General features: G+C 36.8%; 1 protein-coding gene across 6 annotated transcripts in view; it reads right to left on the reverse strand.

Annotated features, from left to right (window-relative positions):
• Window positions 1–16,650, reverse strand: part of SMAP1 (small ArfGAP 1) — a 164,883-nt gene that overhangs the window by 74,079 nt on the left and 74,154 nt on the right. For all 6 annotated transcript variants that reach the window (XM_057738323.1, XM_057738320.1, XM_057738325.1 and 3 more), the window contains 2 exons: window positions 12,825–12,910; window positions 4,049–4,124 (listed from right to left, as the gene is read on the reverse strand). In XM_057738323.1, the coding sequence (XP_057594306.1) occupies window positions 4,049–4,124; window positions 12,825–12,910 (162 nt within the window). The remainder of the gene's footprint in view (window positions 1–4,048; window positions 4,125–12,824; window positions 12,911–16,650) is intronic.

Consider the following 16,650-nt stretch of genomic DNA (forward strand, 5'->3'; position numbering starts at 1 on the left):
CCAGAGGTTCTTCTCTAGGCCACCACCAAAGAAACTCCCAGAGCAATCCAAGTGTACAAACGCACCAAATGCAAAAGGAAAACTGATCAGGTAAAATGGGTTTCCAAATACCACGTTCCAGGATAAGGTAAACAAATACACTGTGAAAAGCTATCAACTACTGGGACTTCCTAGGTGGCACACTGGTTAAGAATTTGCCTGCCAATGCAGGGGACACGGGTTCAATCCCTGCACTAGGAAGATTCCACATGCTGAGGAGCAACTAAGTCCATGCACCACAATCACTGACCCTGCACTCTAGAGCCTGTGAGTCACAACTATTGAGCCTATGTGCCACAAATACTGAAGCCCATGCACCTAGAGCCCGTGCTCCGCAACAAGAGAAGCCACCACAATGAGGAGCCCACTCACCACAATGCAGAGTAGCCCCCGCTCACCGCAACTAGAGAAAGCCCACGTGCAGCAACAAAGACCCAACACAGCCAATAAATAAATAAATAAATTTACTGAAAGAAAGAAAGACAGAAAGAAAAGCTATGAAGTACTGTAAAAAATACCAGTATGATTACTTGAAGGATTAAGGCAAAATGCTCATCTTCTTTTCAAGAAAAGATCACATTATCTTCTTGACGATTTTTTCCTTCTACTATCACCCTTTTTAACAGAATAATGTTATAAAAAAAATCTGGTGTTCCAAAATGCTGAAAAGTGCCTTATGGATTAATTACGAGTAATACATTGCTTCAAACCCATTTTAGAAATTCTTGAATAGTGGAGATTTTATCACAGCAGTTCTCAAATGACTATCTCACGACCTTTCAATATACTATGAAGCTTAAGTTTTTTAGGAGTTGAGAACTTATTTAAAAATATATAGTTTCCAAAGTAAGTTACCTTCCATGGCATGTGTTAGATGCAAAAGCTAAAAATACATTTACTGAACTAATAAATAAATCATACAAAAGAAACCATCAATTAAACTCATCAGAAGGAGAGTTAAAAGACTTTGACAAACTTAACTAAGTAGCCACAGCACCAAATCTGTAGAAGAAGCCTGAATTTTAATATACTAACTTTAAAATCATTGGATAAGTCATTAAGAAATGTAGAATTCTGGAGAAATTTCAAACAGAAGTCCTTTAATTGCCACATCAGTCACTTGGCAGCCCATAATTAAAGGGCTGACTAAAACGTGGTGATATTAATCCAACAGAACTCGGGTCAATTGTGCCAAAGAGCTACAGCCTCACAGTTAAGTCTGAACCACCTCCTGCTTGGACTCACTTGCCCCGACCACCCTCCTCCCTCCCACAACTTGGTCCTCAACAGTAGCTGCTATTTATTAAGCACTCATGTGCCGGGCACTCTACTAAAAATGCAGCAGGCCCTACCTTATTTAACTCTCATAAGAATACTATCAAAAGTAGATACCATGATCATTCTTATTCCACAGAAGAGGAAACTGTAATTGTAACAAAAAGTAACAACAACAGGGCTTCCTAGGTGGCATAGTGGTTGAGAATCCGCCTGCCAATGCAGGGAACACGGGTTCGATCCCTGCTCCAGGAAGATCCCACATGCCGCGGAGCAACTAAGCCCATGCAACACAACTACTGAGCCTGCACTTTAGAGCCCATGAGCCACAACTATTGAGCCCATGTGCTGCAACTACTGAAGCCCACGCACCTAGAGCCTGTGCTCCACAACAAGAGAAGCCACGGCAACGAGGAGCCCACGCACCACAACGAAGAGTAGCCCCCACTCACCGCAACTAAAAGAAAGCCCAAGCACAGCAAAAAATACCCAACACAGCCAATAAAATAAATAAATAAATAAATAAATAAAGTAACAACAACAAAAAGCCCAACCTAAAACTGCTATTTAACAGTAATTAACTCACCACCTGATCATTCATCATCTAAGTTTCTCATCCCTATCTGGAAGGATATCTAAAATTTATTGCAATTCACACTGTCTTTAAAATCATTGCTCATTTATCTTAATTATATAATCATCAGTTAATTGTAAACAGAGCTTAATAAAATTACTAGTGCTAGCTCATTTTTACTATAATACAATACAGAAACATTGTTTCTAGAACAATTTCTAGGTTGAAATAATGGATTTAATTTTACTTTTGTTATACTAAATACTAGTCTTTATACATATATGTGTGTATATACACACAAACACATACATACATACATATAAAACAAAGTAAGTGAAAATTTTGCCATTTTTAAACTTTTATATAATACTCAATTATACAGCAACTGATTGGAATAGTAATTTCAAGTGAAATTCAGACTGGAGAATTAAAACCTTTGGTTGCCGCAAACTCAAGTACGTACTCAAACTGAGTTTAAGAGGTTACTTATGAGGGATGAGAAATGGTAAAGGAGGGAAGAAATACGTAAGATGAACTGAAACAAGAATAAGTGAGTGCTCATTTTAAAGCTACGAACTCCCAGCAACTATTAGCTGTATTTCCAAGACAAAACTGAGCAAGTCAGGGGGTCAGGATTGAATAGTTAGGACTCCCTATACATTTTACTGGTCCAGCAGATTTTCTTTTGGATGATTATACTGGCAAACGAATCATGGGAGGATGGAAGTATGTGGCTGGGGAAGGAAGAGAGGGGACGGAGACGGGGAAGGGGGTGGCAAAGAATGGGGACAGAAGAGGAAGAGCAAGGGGGGAGGGGAGAACAGAGAAAAGCTGCTGCTGGAAAAGAGCAAACAACATGGCAAAGCTCAACCTCATCTACTTGAGACCTGCTAGATCTCCTAAGAATCATTTGATCTGTGTTGCCAGCTGTGATGCACCACTGGTTAAGGGGAGTGAAGATGGACAGACAGGACAGGTCCTGCACTCAAAGTTCTTCAAATTCTCCTATCGTTCATTCATTAACGAACGCCAGGAAGGGCAGACTCAATCTGCATCCCTGTGGTAGGGGAATTCTAAGACGGCCACCAAAATTCCCACCCTTGGTTTACACACCCTGCATTCTAAAATGATTCTTAAAATTTCATATAAAAATATATTACTTATGTTTTAAAGTTTGTCCTTTTTTCCCCACAATACTATAGGTAAACAATTTCATGGACATTATAAATATCACTCTCAATAATGTCAATTTTTATCAATCTTTCAAAAGATTTTCTCTTCTACATCCACCGTAAACGCAGCCCAAACTTTATTAAGGGTACCTTTGCTCCAAAACATACATTAATCATATTTTAAACGTTGTTTTAAAAGATTTTTTTAATGGCCAGAGACCATATATTAAAATATCCTTACTTTGATAGTATTTAGTTGAAGTTTTTGGTATATTGCTTCTCCATATGGACTGAAAAGGAAAACCAGATTATATGCAAAATGAGATGAAATTATTGTCTCTAAATTGCCTGACAGATGACTTAGCCACACAATTAACTGGCTTATAGCTTTATTTTTAATCCAGAAATCAAAGACCAAAAAGAATTGACTGCAACAGTAAAGATAATTAGCCTTAAACGGTATTTAATTGGGATGGGAAAATTTAATCAAAAAAAATAAAAAACTTAAAAAAGGAACAGTGATACAACATATTTGATGACTACAGTAAGGTCTCAACTATTAGGGATCAAATACTTAATAATAACCAATTAAAATGCCATGTTTTAATAAACTTATATCTGGACAGATCCACCGAAGCTTTTAGAAGAGGACAGATTTGCCTCTTTCATTGATTTCCAGAATCTAGTAAAAATAATTTTCTCTCCTCCATTTCTCAATTAGTGGCTTTATCTTTCTGCAAATTTCAAAAAGTTAATTAAATGCCATTTAAGCGGTTATTAGACTCATTTGGAATATGCTCCTTTCTGAATCAAGGAGTTCTGCTTTGTGAAAGCTCATTAACATTATGTGACAAAAACTTCCCATATTCAAATGTGTAAAGTACGTAACTAGTACATTTTTACAATAAATTGAGCTGTATCCTATGTTGAAAGTAACAGATCTATTCAGTAAACATCAATTGGTGACAGATGTGCAGATTTTACTTACATTTGTAACAGCTATAGCATTTTTATCGTAGTATTTCTTCTTCTCATATTTATCTCTGATGAAAAATTCCACTGCTCTGAAAACAGATAACTTAAGGAAAAGCATGAGTTCAGTGACATGTACACTCCCTTTTATTCATTCCTCTCCACAAAGCCTAGACTTTAAATTCAATTTTTCTACTCCCCAGTCGGTACTTTACTCACACACTATTTCAGCAACTAAATTCTGTAACCTACTTTTCTTTCTGCCAAAGACTCTATCTCTTTCAGGAAATTTTTCCCATTCAACAAAACCACTCAACCTGATTCTAAAAAGAAAAGTAACCACACATTTCTCAATTTCACCACGCTCCGCAGCCCTCCACCCCGACTCAACTCTAAATTCACTTAAGGTTCATTTTGGATTTTCAGTATAAGTAAAGAAACTAATGCCCACGCAGTAACCACAGCGTACCAGACACTGTGTGCTGTACACTGTCCATAGTTTTTTTCCTTTAATCCTTCCTCAATGCAGTAATGTGTATATTACAATTTCCACATCATAGGTGAAGAATCAGCAACTTGGAAAGTTTAAACAAGTGTGATTTCAATACTTATGTTCCTTCCCACCCCATACATGGCTGCCTCTGATTGTATCAGAGAGGATCCTCTGTATACTAGAAGAATGGTGGCTAATTTTTTCCTGCAAAGCTTCTAGAAACTGAGATGTCAAGAAGCTAAAAGCAAGGTTAGAATTATTTAATTTTCTGAAGTTGGGAGGACCAGCCCTACCTGTTGATAGGTGAGTCACTTCTAGTGGGATTTAAGAGCTCTGAGTTGTCTAATACAGATGATTTCTCTTAGCAGTCCAACAAGTACTGCTTTACCATATTCTACTAAAATGGGACTTCTTCCATCAGGGTTTTTTAATTTTTTTATTTTTTAGTACCATGAACCCTTTTGATAGTCAAGTAAAGCCTGTGAACTCCTTTCTGAGATAATGCTTTTAAATGCATAAAATAAAATACATAGAACTACAAAGGAAATGAATTACACTGAAATACAATCTCTCTGTGGATCTCCAGGTTAAGACATCTTTCTGTTCAAAGTTATCTAAAGCAGTAAAACAGTACATCTTCAGTTAATAACTCCTTATTAGAAGTTATTAAAAGCTCTTTAAATTGACAGGTGAGGCCACAGGTAATAGAAAGAGCTGACAGACCACTATACAGTAGGTATTAAGAGAAAGCACTCAAAGGGGGCCAGGGAAGACAAGTAAGACAAAATCTAAACGTTTGATTTATTAAATAAGCTAAGTAACTAAAAGCTGTTTTTGAAGACAGCTTTCTATAAACTGAGTATGTGAAAGGCGCTTTAGATTATCTCCTTTTCTCCTCTTAAACTATGAGGTAGGTGCCATTTTACACCTAAAACCAGGCACGGAAAGTGTAAGAAATTCTCTGCGATTCTACAGTACGAGGAAGGGAGAGTTGTGATAATTAGAAACGAGAATGTCTGACATCCACCTTTTCAGAATGTTACTGGTCATCATAAATGCATTTGTGAATCAGTCATTTAATTTTTGCTAATGATAATAAATGCTTTAAAATCTAGAGAAGAAGGTCAAATGTGGAGGGCGCCTTTATTTTCAGGTAGCCTTGGAGACCCTTTCAAGTAAAAGGCCCCAGAGCTGTCAGAAGCCAATTATTTATATGTGAACATTTTGGCAGCAAGTACCAAAACACCCCAAGATTTTCATAAGATGCAAGAATGTTATTTTATTCCAACTATTTCACATGTAAATAAGCTAAACATTAAGTTCGCATGACTGTAAATCCATGTTCAATACTACATTTTTCTATTTTTCTAACAGGAAAAAATGAAACAATCAAAAAAGCTGGCCCTTTGGATGAGATGTGTGAATGTGGGTATATTGAGCAACTTTCCCTGTAGAGACAACTATTTACCAACACAACAGGGAAAAGAAAAAAGAATTTACCCAGGCTGATGTCATTTTCACTCTAGATGATATGAAATATATTATTTTTAAAAATTGTATAATATTTTTAAAATAGTAATTATATTTATTTCTAGGTATAAACATTATATAACATATAACATGTACTGTATATAGTTATTTTCTAAAGAAAATTTTTAGAAATCTAAATTCTTAAGGTATAATTTTTATGTTTAAATATCTGGGAGGAGAATAACTGATACTTTTCCTCCTTAAAAATAGAAACAACACTCTATTTTGGATATTGCTTAAAGTGTGCTACATATTTTTAAAAAATATTTATCTATCTATCTATCTATCTATTTATTTATTTATTTATTTATCTTAGCTGTGCCAGGTCTTAGTTGCGGCACACAGGATCTTCGTTGCAGCATGCGGGATCTTTTAGTTGTGGCATGTGGGCTCTTAGTTGCAGCATGCAAGTGGGACTTAGTTGCCCAATGAGGGATCAAACCTGGACCCCCTGCACTGGGAGCACAGAGTCTTACCCACCGGACCACCAGCAAAGTCCCTCAAGTGTACTACATATTAAAGTTTGGAAAGATTTTAATACTCTCATTTACGACAAAGGAAAGATCATTGTTTATGACCAAAAAAAAAAAAATTAGTTTTAGAGAGGAAACTCATTAAGATTAAAAATACAGTAAAATAATTTAACCACTGTTATAAAACTAAAATCTTGAAACCTATGATGGTTTTATAAATACTGAATTTGAAAAACGCAAACATTTTAAGTATACAATCTTTTGGAGTGAAAAACAATATTAACATCTGATGAAATGATATGTTGTGTGAATTTTTGGAAATAACACCTATCCGTGAAATCTTAATTTATACTTAATGTATTTTAAATAAATAATTCAAATATAGATGAGTCTGGTTACTGTTTATGATTTTAAAAAACTCAGAAATTATCTAAGCAGCAAGTAATTTTTTAAAATTATATGAGATGAAAGTTGATCTGTTTTTCAAGGACATAAAAATATAAAAATAAAGCATTATGGCAGGATAACGTACTAGGATATTTCTCATTATTAACATAAAACATTACTTTTTAAAAAGCAAGCAAAGCACACCACAAAGTGAACATTTAAAACTCTGCAAGAGTTGGGGCTTCCTAGGTGGCGCAGTGGCTGAGAATCCGCCTGCCAATGCAAGGGACATGGGTTTGATCCCTGTTCCAGGAAGATCCCACACGCCGCAAAGCAACTAAGCCTGTGCGCCACAACTATTGAGCCTGCACTCTAGAGCCCGTGAGCCACAACTATTGAGCCCATGTGCTGCAACTATGAAGCCCAGACGCCTAAAGCCTGTGCTCCGCAACAAGAGAAGCTACAGCAATGAAGAGCCCTTGCACCACAAGGAAGAGTAGCCCCCACTCACCGCAACTAAAAAGAAAGCCCGCGCACAGCAAAAAAGACCCAACACAGCCAATAAAATAAATAAATAAATAAATTTATTAAAACTCTGTGGGAGTCGCCTGAGTAAGAACGTGATTCAGGGAACATGCCACATCCTTGCATGCTCTCAGGCCCCACATACCTCTTAGGCCAAGAATGTATCAATCACATGGTCCTCATGTATTTTTGTAAAGGCCCCAAAAGCAAGTCAATTTTTCACTGTTAATTCACCTAAAGAAATGATGATTTATTCCAGGGGTCAGCAAACTTTTTCTTAAAGGGCCATAAAGTAAATACTTTAGGTTTTATGGGTCAGTTGGTCTATGCTGCAACCAGTCACTTCTGCATTTGTAGCTCCAAAGCAGCCACAGAAAACTGATAAATGAATGGGTATGGATATGTTCTAGTAAAACTTTATTTACAAAAACAGGAGTTGGCTCATGGGCTTGTAGTCACTGATTCTTGAATTCTACTCCAACACTAGAGGGCCAAGAACAGCCCAACTGGATTTATAGAGGGTCTCTGTGTCTGCAAACTGTCACTGTAGACAATGTAAGAGATTTTCAAGATAAATTTGACAATAATTTTGCATTATATGCTGACTGTAGCACTAATTCTCAAAGAAGATTGTCTCTAATGCACACCTTCCTTTCTGGTACCAGTAGGCACTTGTTACTTAAAACTGGCAGCTAGTGTGACCTTGAAATTAGCTGATCTCTCGAACCCATACCTAGTTATGTGACAACGACAGCAATACTCCATCTCACCAAGCTGCTGACAGTTTAGGGGATAATATACATAAAGCACTAAGCATAGAACCTAACAAACAGTAAGCATTCAATAAATGAAGTTAGCTTTTATTTCTGTATAACTTGGTGTCTTTAAAATGGAGATAACACTAAGATTCACCTCCCAGGTGTGTGGAAAGACCTAAGAGCAGTGGGCAGCACAGAGTGACTACTGCCTAACCCTCAGCTCTTGTTATGGGTCCCTGTGCTCTGACAGGCAGCTCTTTTAAACACAGGGCCCGCGGCAGAGGAGGAAACAGACACCTGCTGAGGCAAGGCTAAGATGGCGTGCCTATCACCAACTCTAAACAGATGAGCAAATGAGAAACAGCAACAAAAGAACCAATAAATTTGAAGATCAGGGAATACTTATCTTCATTTTCCAGCCTCCAGGTGCCATCTGAGACAAAAGGACGTCATTACACTGACAGAGATCAATACTACAACTCCTCCCCTCCCCCAAAAGAAAAAGAACAGTGATATTTTTCAGCAAATCAAGGTAAGGATATATATTAAGACAACGCAAGTTTAGGTAGCTAATTTGGGATTTAGTAAACAAACAACAAAATACCCCAGAGTATCCCCCACACCTATGGTCACAAAACATTCAGCAGAGCACCCTTCACTGTCCCAATCATTAAAACTAACAGACAGTACTATATAAGTCCAGAAGAGTGTTCACATCACTAAGTGTTTTATCTTTTCTCATGTATTTATTTGTATTTTAAGATTTCTTCCTTTCTTTAAAGATGCCATTTAAAAGACAATTAAATTAATATCTATTCCCAAGAACAAAATCTTCCAGTTCCAGACACACACCACTGACAGCAGTAAAATTTTCAAAAGCTCCAAGGAGAAGCACTGCTGATTAGCTCTGGTGCACACCAGATCTCACGGAACTGAAGTAATTAAAGTTTTCAGATAAGACGAAATATCCTAATAATGAAAAGCTTAATGTAAATCTTTATCGCTTGTCATGTACTCTGTACATGCCGCTGAGAATTAACCACATGCCATATGAGAAATCACACTTTCACAGCAGCTTCTGCCTAACTTTTATAAAATGTAAAGCTTTTAAAAAGTAACAAATCTTGTGAGAATGCAGTGAGGTCCCATATTATGTGAGTCTTACTCAGCTTGGTTCCACTTGCCTCTAGGGATAAGACTACTATATTTAAATCGGTAAAAGTACAGAAATGTCAGGCTTCTCAAAGAGCACTGAGCTTTAGAATGATTCATGAAATAAATAAGGGGACTGGTTTTCTCACTAGGCTCCCTAATAAAAGCTCCAAATCACAGCGTTTCATAATGAAAAGAAGGAATCAAAGTGATGTAGCTGTAATAACTAAGGTAAAAAACATTTTTGAAGACTACAGTATTACATTGGATATAGAAGCTGGTCTCATGGTCCAAGAGATGTTATCTTATACTCTTATCATTAGTAGTCATCTATCTCAATTGTAGTTCCTGACAACCTTAGACTATCTTCTTGTAAACAGCAAGAGGTCAACACCTCATGTGAACGTGACCATAATTTGCAAACATTTTACAATTAACATTTAGTTTGAACAGTCAAATACATACGCTTGAGCTAACAGCAGCAAAGACACACATAATCCAAGAGCCTGACCTGAATCACACCAGGTACTCAAAAGCTGACATCTTCACCTAGGATCTTATGATCTTAGCTGCAAAGAGTCCCAAACTATAAGCCTATCTATTTTTAAAAGCCACCCACCAGGACTCTAATGTGACAACACTGATTTTACTCAGACTATCACCATTAAGTATAATAATATTCAAGTGTCCTTACCCAGGAGGGAAAGTCTGGAGGCTTTGGGAAGTTTCTTAACAGCTCTTTGAGCATCCCACCCTCTCGCCTGCCAAGAATAAAAATATGACGCTCTGAGTTGTTTTGAAAATTTAAAAAGATAATGTACATAAAGTGCCAAACTCAGTGCTTGGCACACAGCAAACCCATGCTGAGCAGGAAAGCTACTGCAGTTGTTTCCAACACTGTATCTTCACCCTGTTAAAGGTCAAGGACTTACTGATACCAGACACCAATCAATTCACTATAAAAATCTCATCTCCCCCGAAATGTTTAGATAAGGACCAAATATTTAAGGACTTATCAGCAAAAAATACCAGAAAAAAGAACTCATTATCTCATTAATCTTTTACTTCTATTAGGTTCACCATAAAATGGATGGTAATTACTTAAGAAACAGTATTCCTACCAAAGTGTACCAAATGGTGCACAGAAGAGCGCAGTGTAAGAGGACACCGAGGTCCAGTCCCTCTCTGAATACCTTCAGGGCTTTGTCAAAACAACATGGAATCATGGGGATAAATTAAATATCTCGGAAGCCACATTCATCCACCAGATACCACATAAAGAACACTACCCTAAATCTCAAGAACCTCAAGTAATTTCCTTTCTAATATTCAAGAGAAGTCCAAAAAACCCAATTCAAACCAAACCGCACCCCCCCCCCGGCCCCCCAACACACACACACACACACACACACACACACACTCTCTCTCTCTCTCTCTCTCTCTCTCTCTCTCTCTTCCAGAAAAGGGAGATTCTTCAATTTGAGAGATATGTCAACTCAGGCTTGGGGGTGAGGAGCAGAAAAAGAAGTAACCTAACAGAACTAGCAAGTAGTGGTAAGAACCATCTAGAACACAGTTTGTTTGCTCTGCGGTATCTTCTTCCACCATGCTGTCTTCCTCAGGGTTCTGCCCTACGCCCTCACTTTCCAGAGAAGAAGGAAAACAGCATTCCCAAGATTATCAATAAAACCCCAAAAAAGAATACAAGACCACTACCCTAGGTAAACATAACTTTACCAAGCATATTTCTATTACCTACATCCTAAGTGACTCTCCAGTCTACACTGCATTTCCTGCTTTCTTTTAGGGTCCAGACTCCTGTTTCCAGCTCCTAGGTGGATATCTCCATGCATGTGTCCCACAGACACCTCATCCTACCCCCAAAAATGGCTCACTGTCTTCCACCTGCAACCCTCACACCTTCAACTGGTGCTGAATTCCTTCCCCTGATAATGAAGTTAACCTCACTCACAGAACCTCAGCCAAGCTAGGAGACTTAGGGTCATCGCAGTGTCTTCCCCAGAAACAAAGTCAATCTTAACGTAATCCAACTGCTCCTGCTTTCCCAATTCCTTTCCAGTCTCCCCAGTTGCCTCCTGCCTGTTCTCAATTCTACTACATAATTCATCACTTCATCACTTGCTCATCTCAGGGCTGTACTAGTATTCTACAGGCCCTGACTCCACGACCTCCTCCAATTCATCTTCCTTGTGGTAGACGTTAATGTTTCTAATGTTTCTCCTACCTCAAAACTTTTCATGGTTTTTCAAATTCTTCAATCCTTTGGGCCAATGAAATGAGGTATTGTTCTATATGCTCTCTATATGCTACCCTGTATGGTACTGAAAACTCTTCACAATCTGGAAAATGAGCTTCTTCTGCCACTTGCCCCACAAAACTGAAATCCTGTCACATCAAAACATTAAAATGTCAAGTGTCCTCACACTTTCATACTTCTGCTCACACTTTTTTTATGCCTGAAATGTACCACCCACTCTTACCCTAGGCTCTTGCTATAATAAAAACAGCCTGGGATATCAGATTGTTAAATGTGTGGAAACGAGGTGGGAGAACCAGAAACAGAAAGGGCCAAATACTAACTCTTGAAAATAACCCAAAAGCTTTCCACACAAATATGAAAAAATAAATATAATGGCCTGTATCTCCAAGAGAAAAGATCAACTTTTTTTCATTGTTTGATCAACCAAACTCTTTTAGTATACACATGGGTAGTACACAACTGAGCTTTAAGAAACTACATTATATTGTCAAAACCACAAAAATCACCTTTGGATAAAAGCCCACAGACCTACAATCCAGTAGATAATCTTATTCTGAGGAGCTCTTTCTCAAACTTCAATGAGTTTGAGAAATCCTATAAAATCAAATGATTTCTCCTTAACATGTGAAAACATCCTGACTAAAACGCCTGTGAGAAAATATTCCACTCATTCATTAGAGCAGATGTGAAAGCAGACACAGCTGTGCAGCCTGTGACCCATGGAAGGTCAGCAGGGACACGAGCCCACATCCCTGCCACCGTCCACATCTACTGCGTATGGGATTTGTCTGTCAACTGCCTCACATAAACATAACTACCACATAAAGGTGATTGAAGTAAATGCCTCTGGACATGATTTTTTTTTTAAATACTCAAGATGTTCACAAATCAAATCTCTAATAATAGTCTAAAGTAATGAACAACCTATACGCTCCAATCAAGAACTGGAGATCAATCAAGAAGAATCAGACATAATATTTTACACTTAATAATAATTACATTAAAATACTATACAGATCACATAGTGCCAGATTCCTATTAAAAACTTACCACATACAAAGCACAGCTCAGGACAAATCAATTTTTATTTTTCATGAACAACAATATGATAAAGTTCACAAAAAGTTAAAATATGAATTATAAAACTGAGCTGATCCTTTTAAAACCCACAATAAAGAAATGTTAAAGGATACTGATCTGTCTGTGGTCTTCGAAAGTTCTCTGGAAGATTGGCTTCGTATAGTAGTCTTGCTTTGGTATTTCCCATATCTTGCATGCACTATAATGAAAAAAAATTAAATATTTTCATTACTCCTATAAACATTAAAAAGTAATTCCTATACAAACATACATATACGTACACGCACACATATATACAAACACCAGGCATTTATCATTTCTAATATATATTCTTCTCTTTAGAAAAGTAATTTAAATCACAACGTTGAAATTAATTACTCAAGTTCAAAACAGAAGCATGGTTTTAATCCTTCATATTTCTTCAACACATATGGATCCGCGGTTTTCTAATGTCTTTTTCTGTGACTACAATACCACCTTTATCTATACTCATTACTTCCTAAAACTAATTACCCAGCAGTTCATGGTATTATTGTCTTAAATGTATCACCTGAACAACAACGCCATTTCTAAGGCCAATAACTCAAGGTCAAATTTTCTTTGTTTTGAGCTTCAAAACACTCTGAGGTTTTCATGATTTGCAATCAAGACCACCATGGAGCAGTTAGACAGAAATAGGGCTGTCCTAAAACTCTATAGAAGTGGATTAACTTCTTTGGGGTCATTAACCTCTTTAAGATTCTGCTAAAAGCTGTGGATCCTCTCCCTACCAAAAAACTATGCCTAATGGCCACATTTTACATATAAGTTCAGGAGTACACAGAACTCTCCCTAAAATCTATTAACCCCAAAAGCAAGAACCACTGCTAAGGAGGCATAAGATAATAACACTGGTTGAAATGTTTATTAGGTTAAGTTTCTGGATCATCTATGAGTAAGGACTAACCAAACAGTACGTGCAGGATATTCTATTACATTAAAAACAAAACACAAACAAAACATATTTTATTACTATTTTACATCACTTTCATGGAGCTTAAGTTCCTTAAAATGTTTTAAATGGCTGAAAGTTTAAATGTTTAAAAGTTTAGAAAATGTTTAAATTTTCTAAACAAAATTTTTATTTTATATTATAGTTGATTAACAATGTGTTAGTTTCAGGAGTACAGCAAAGTGATTCAGTTATACATACACATGTATCTATTCTTTTTCAAGTTCTTTTCCCATTTAGGTCATTACAAAGAATTAAGCAGAGTTCCCTGTGCTATATAGTAGGTCCTTGTTGGTTATCTATTTTAAATATAGCAGTGTGTAGAAAGATCTGCTTTTATTATTCTTTTTCCCCTTATTTCCTAGACACACACACCCAAGAAGACAATCCAGGCTTAACAGACCACCAGATGTCATCCCTGAATTTTAGCCCTCAAGGGGACACAGAACCATTTTCCTTCAGATAAAAAATAAAGTGACTTTTCTCCCAAGTGAGAGTTCTAAGTTATGCTAAATATTAATATACACCCATTTCTGGATATCTACACCACCCTAACTCAACATAAGTATTCTCTCAGGGTAAATGAGATTTCTAAGTCATTCCTCTAGAGATAATGAGAAAGTGAAGTAATAAAGGGCTGGAAAACATAAGGGGATAGTAAACCGAAAAAAATGACTAGTCTTTTGTTATTTAGCTCTGGAGAGAAAAGAGTAGGTCGAGGGCTCCACGTCGTGAGGCACAGTAGCATGGAGTTAGTGTGAGGAGAGCTAGGAAGTAATCCTGTAAGTGGCGAGAAGAGCAGAGTAACTTTCAGCACAGCTCATCCTTTCTGAAAAAAGGAAAACTGTTTTCCATCACAAGTATTCAAATGATGCCACATCTTTGTGTGGGGGTGGGAATTTAAGAGTCAAGACAACCAAGTCATGTCATCACAAAGGCATTAAACATCTGGAAAGAACCAGATCAAGAAAAAGTTTGCATAATATCTGCAACGAAGCAAAAAGTAACTTTGATACAGCTTACAGAAAATACAAAAATGAGAAAACTTGAAGCTCCTAATACACAAGAATACATAAAAATGTAACAGAAAACTTAGTAAGACTAAAAACAGTATCTGCTATACATGTTATATCTTGTTGATCCAAAGTTACATTTTTCTTCATAACATTCATGAAGTACAAATGCATCTTACAATTGATGGTGTCTTATAACTGATCATTTTTTTCTAATTAGTCCATAAAATGGAGATGCTTCTTACAGTCAGCAATATTATCTTATATTCAATAAATATTACTCTATACATTTTATATAACTATTCTCTTTATTTAATATAGATCATTAATATCTTATTTTGGCAAAATAAAATATAATTAGGAACAAGGCATACATGTACATTATACCAAATTACTTAATTTTGTTCTAAGGATGCTATCCATCACAATTAGACAGGAGGGGGAAAAAAAGGTATAAAAATCTGAAAGGGAGAAGCGATGTGAAATAATGAGCTGTTTCTACAGCAGAACACTGCCCAAAAGTGACTTGACACAGGTGTGCACGTGTGTGTCTCTGCGTTAGCTGGGATTAGGGGAAACAAGGATTCAATAACATTACAGATGTAGGGAGATCATTTTGTAAGGAGAAGGAAGAACCTAGGAAGCTTAGATAACTTCTAAGTTTCTAAAAAGTAGAACGGAGTAGGGTGGAAGGAAAGTCTGCAATGAAAGGATTAGTGGAGATAAAAGTGCTTTGGCTACTGGAGATGGTCAGAGCGAGGGGAAAAACAACAGGAGCTGGCATTTGGGGAGGTGATAGGAGTGTGGTGCAAACTAGCTGTCCTCAGAGTTTCAAGACACTACAGGTAAGGGCCCTATAGAACACATAAAAATTTCTTCTATTGGCCTTAAGAGCAAACTCTGGTAATTGGCAGAAGAAAGTAATGAAACAGCCTAACAGCTACAATAACAAGCATTAGCCTCAATACTTTACTAATATATACATTATTATAAATTAATATATACAATATAAAATTGTATATATAATATATATATTGCTTATACATATGCCATTTAAAAATTTAAAAAAACCTGATTTAGATACTATTTCCGAATTTGACAGGAAAGGAAACTGTAGCTGGAAAATGTTAAGTAACAGGCCTAAGATTATTAGTGTCCATGAGCATTTAACTCCTGACAAAACCAACATCAGCTGTCAGCAGGCTGCAGCCAATGGAACTGGGGACTACATCATGCAGGGCTTACAGACACAGACTCTCTGCTTCAGAGGCTCAGTTGTCATTTTACAGGTAAGGAAACAAGCACAAAGAGGTTCCCTACTGGATAATTCAAGAAATCAGTTACAGAGTTGAGACTAGGACCAAGCTCCTTCAGTCCCAGTGCTTACCACCATGCCCCAGTTGGTCAAAATAAGTACCCAGGAAATTTTACCACCAAATACAAGAATAGTATAACTGCTGCCTCTGTGGTTAAAACATCATTCCTATTATTAAAACATTATTCCTTTTCTTTTAGGTTCTCTCACCCAAGATGCATTAGTAGAGTGCACTGACTGTTATTCTTTGGCAATTTATGATTCAATTTTCCACAGCTAGGATGAGCAGCCTGGTTACCAAAAACAGGGATGATAAAGGGCATATACTTGGTTTTTTTTTTTTTAAGTAAGCTTTATATATTAAATTATTTTTAACTACAATGAGACTTAAGTTATGAGTCATGAACTACTTACCTCAACTTCTACCATCTAGTTCCTGGGAATCAAGACAGACCCTAAGCACTATGCTCCATTCTGAAAAGCTTAAATCTTCCAAATCTATTTTTACTTCTCGAATAGGCGGGATACATGTAAGACTATCAAACAGACTACTAAAAATTCAAAGATCTTACCAATTTTGAAAATTCTTTGACTTTACAGAAGTCATGTCATTTTCTGTC

The sequence above is a fragment of the Hippopotamus amphibius genome, chromosome 6 (genome assembly GCF_030028045.1).
Source record: "Hippopotamus amphibius kiboko isolate mHipAmp2 chromosome 6, mHipAmp2.hap2, whole genome shotgun sequence".
NCBI classification, from domain to species: Eukaryota; Metazoa; Chordata; class Mammalia; order Artiodactyla; family Hippopotamidae; genus Hippopotamus; species Hippopotamus amphibius.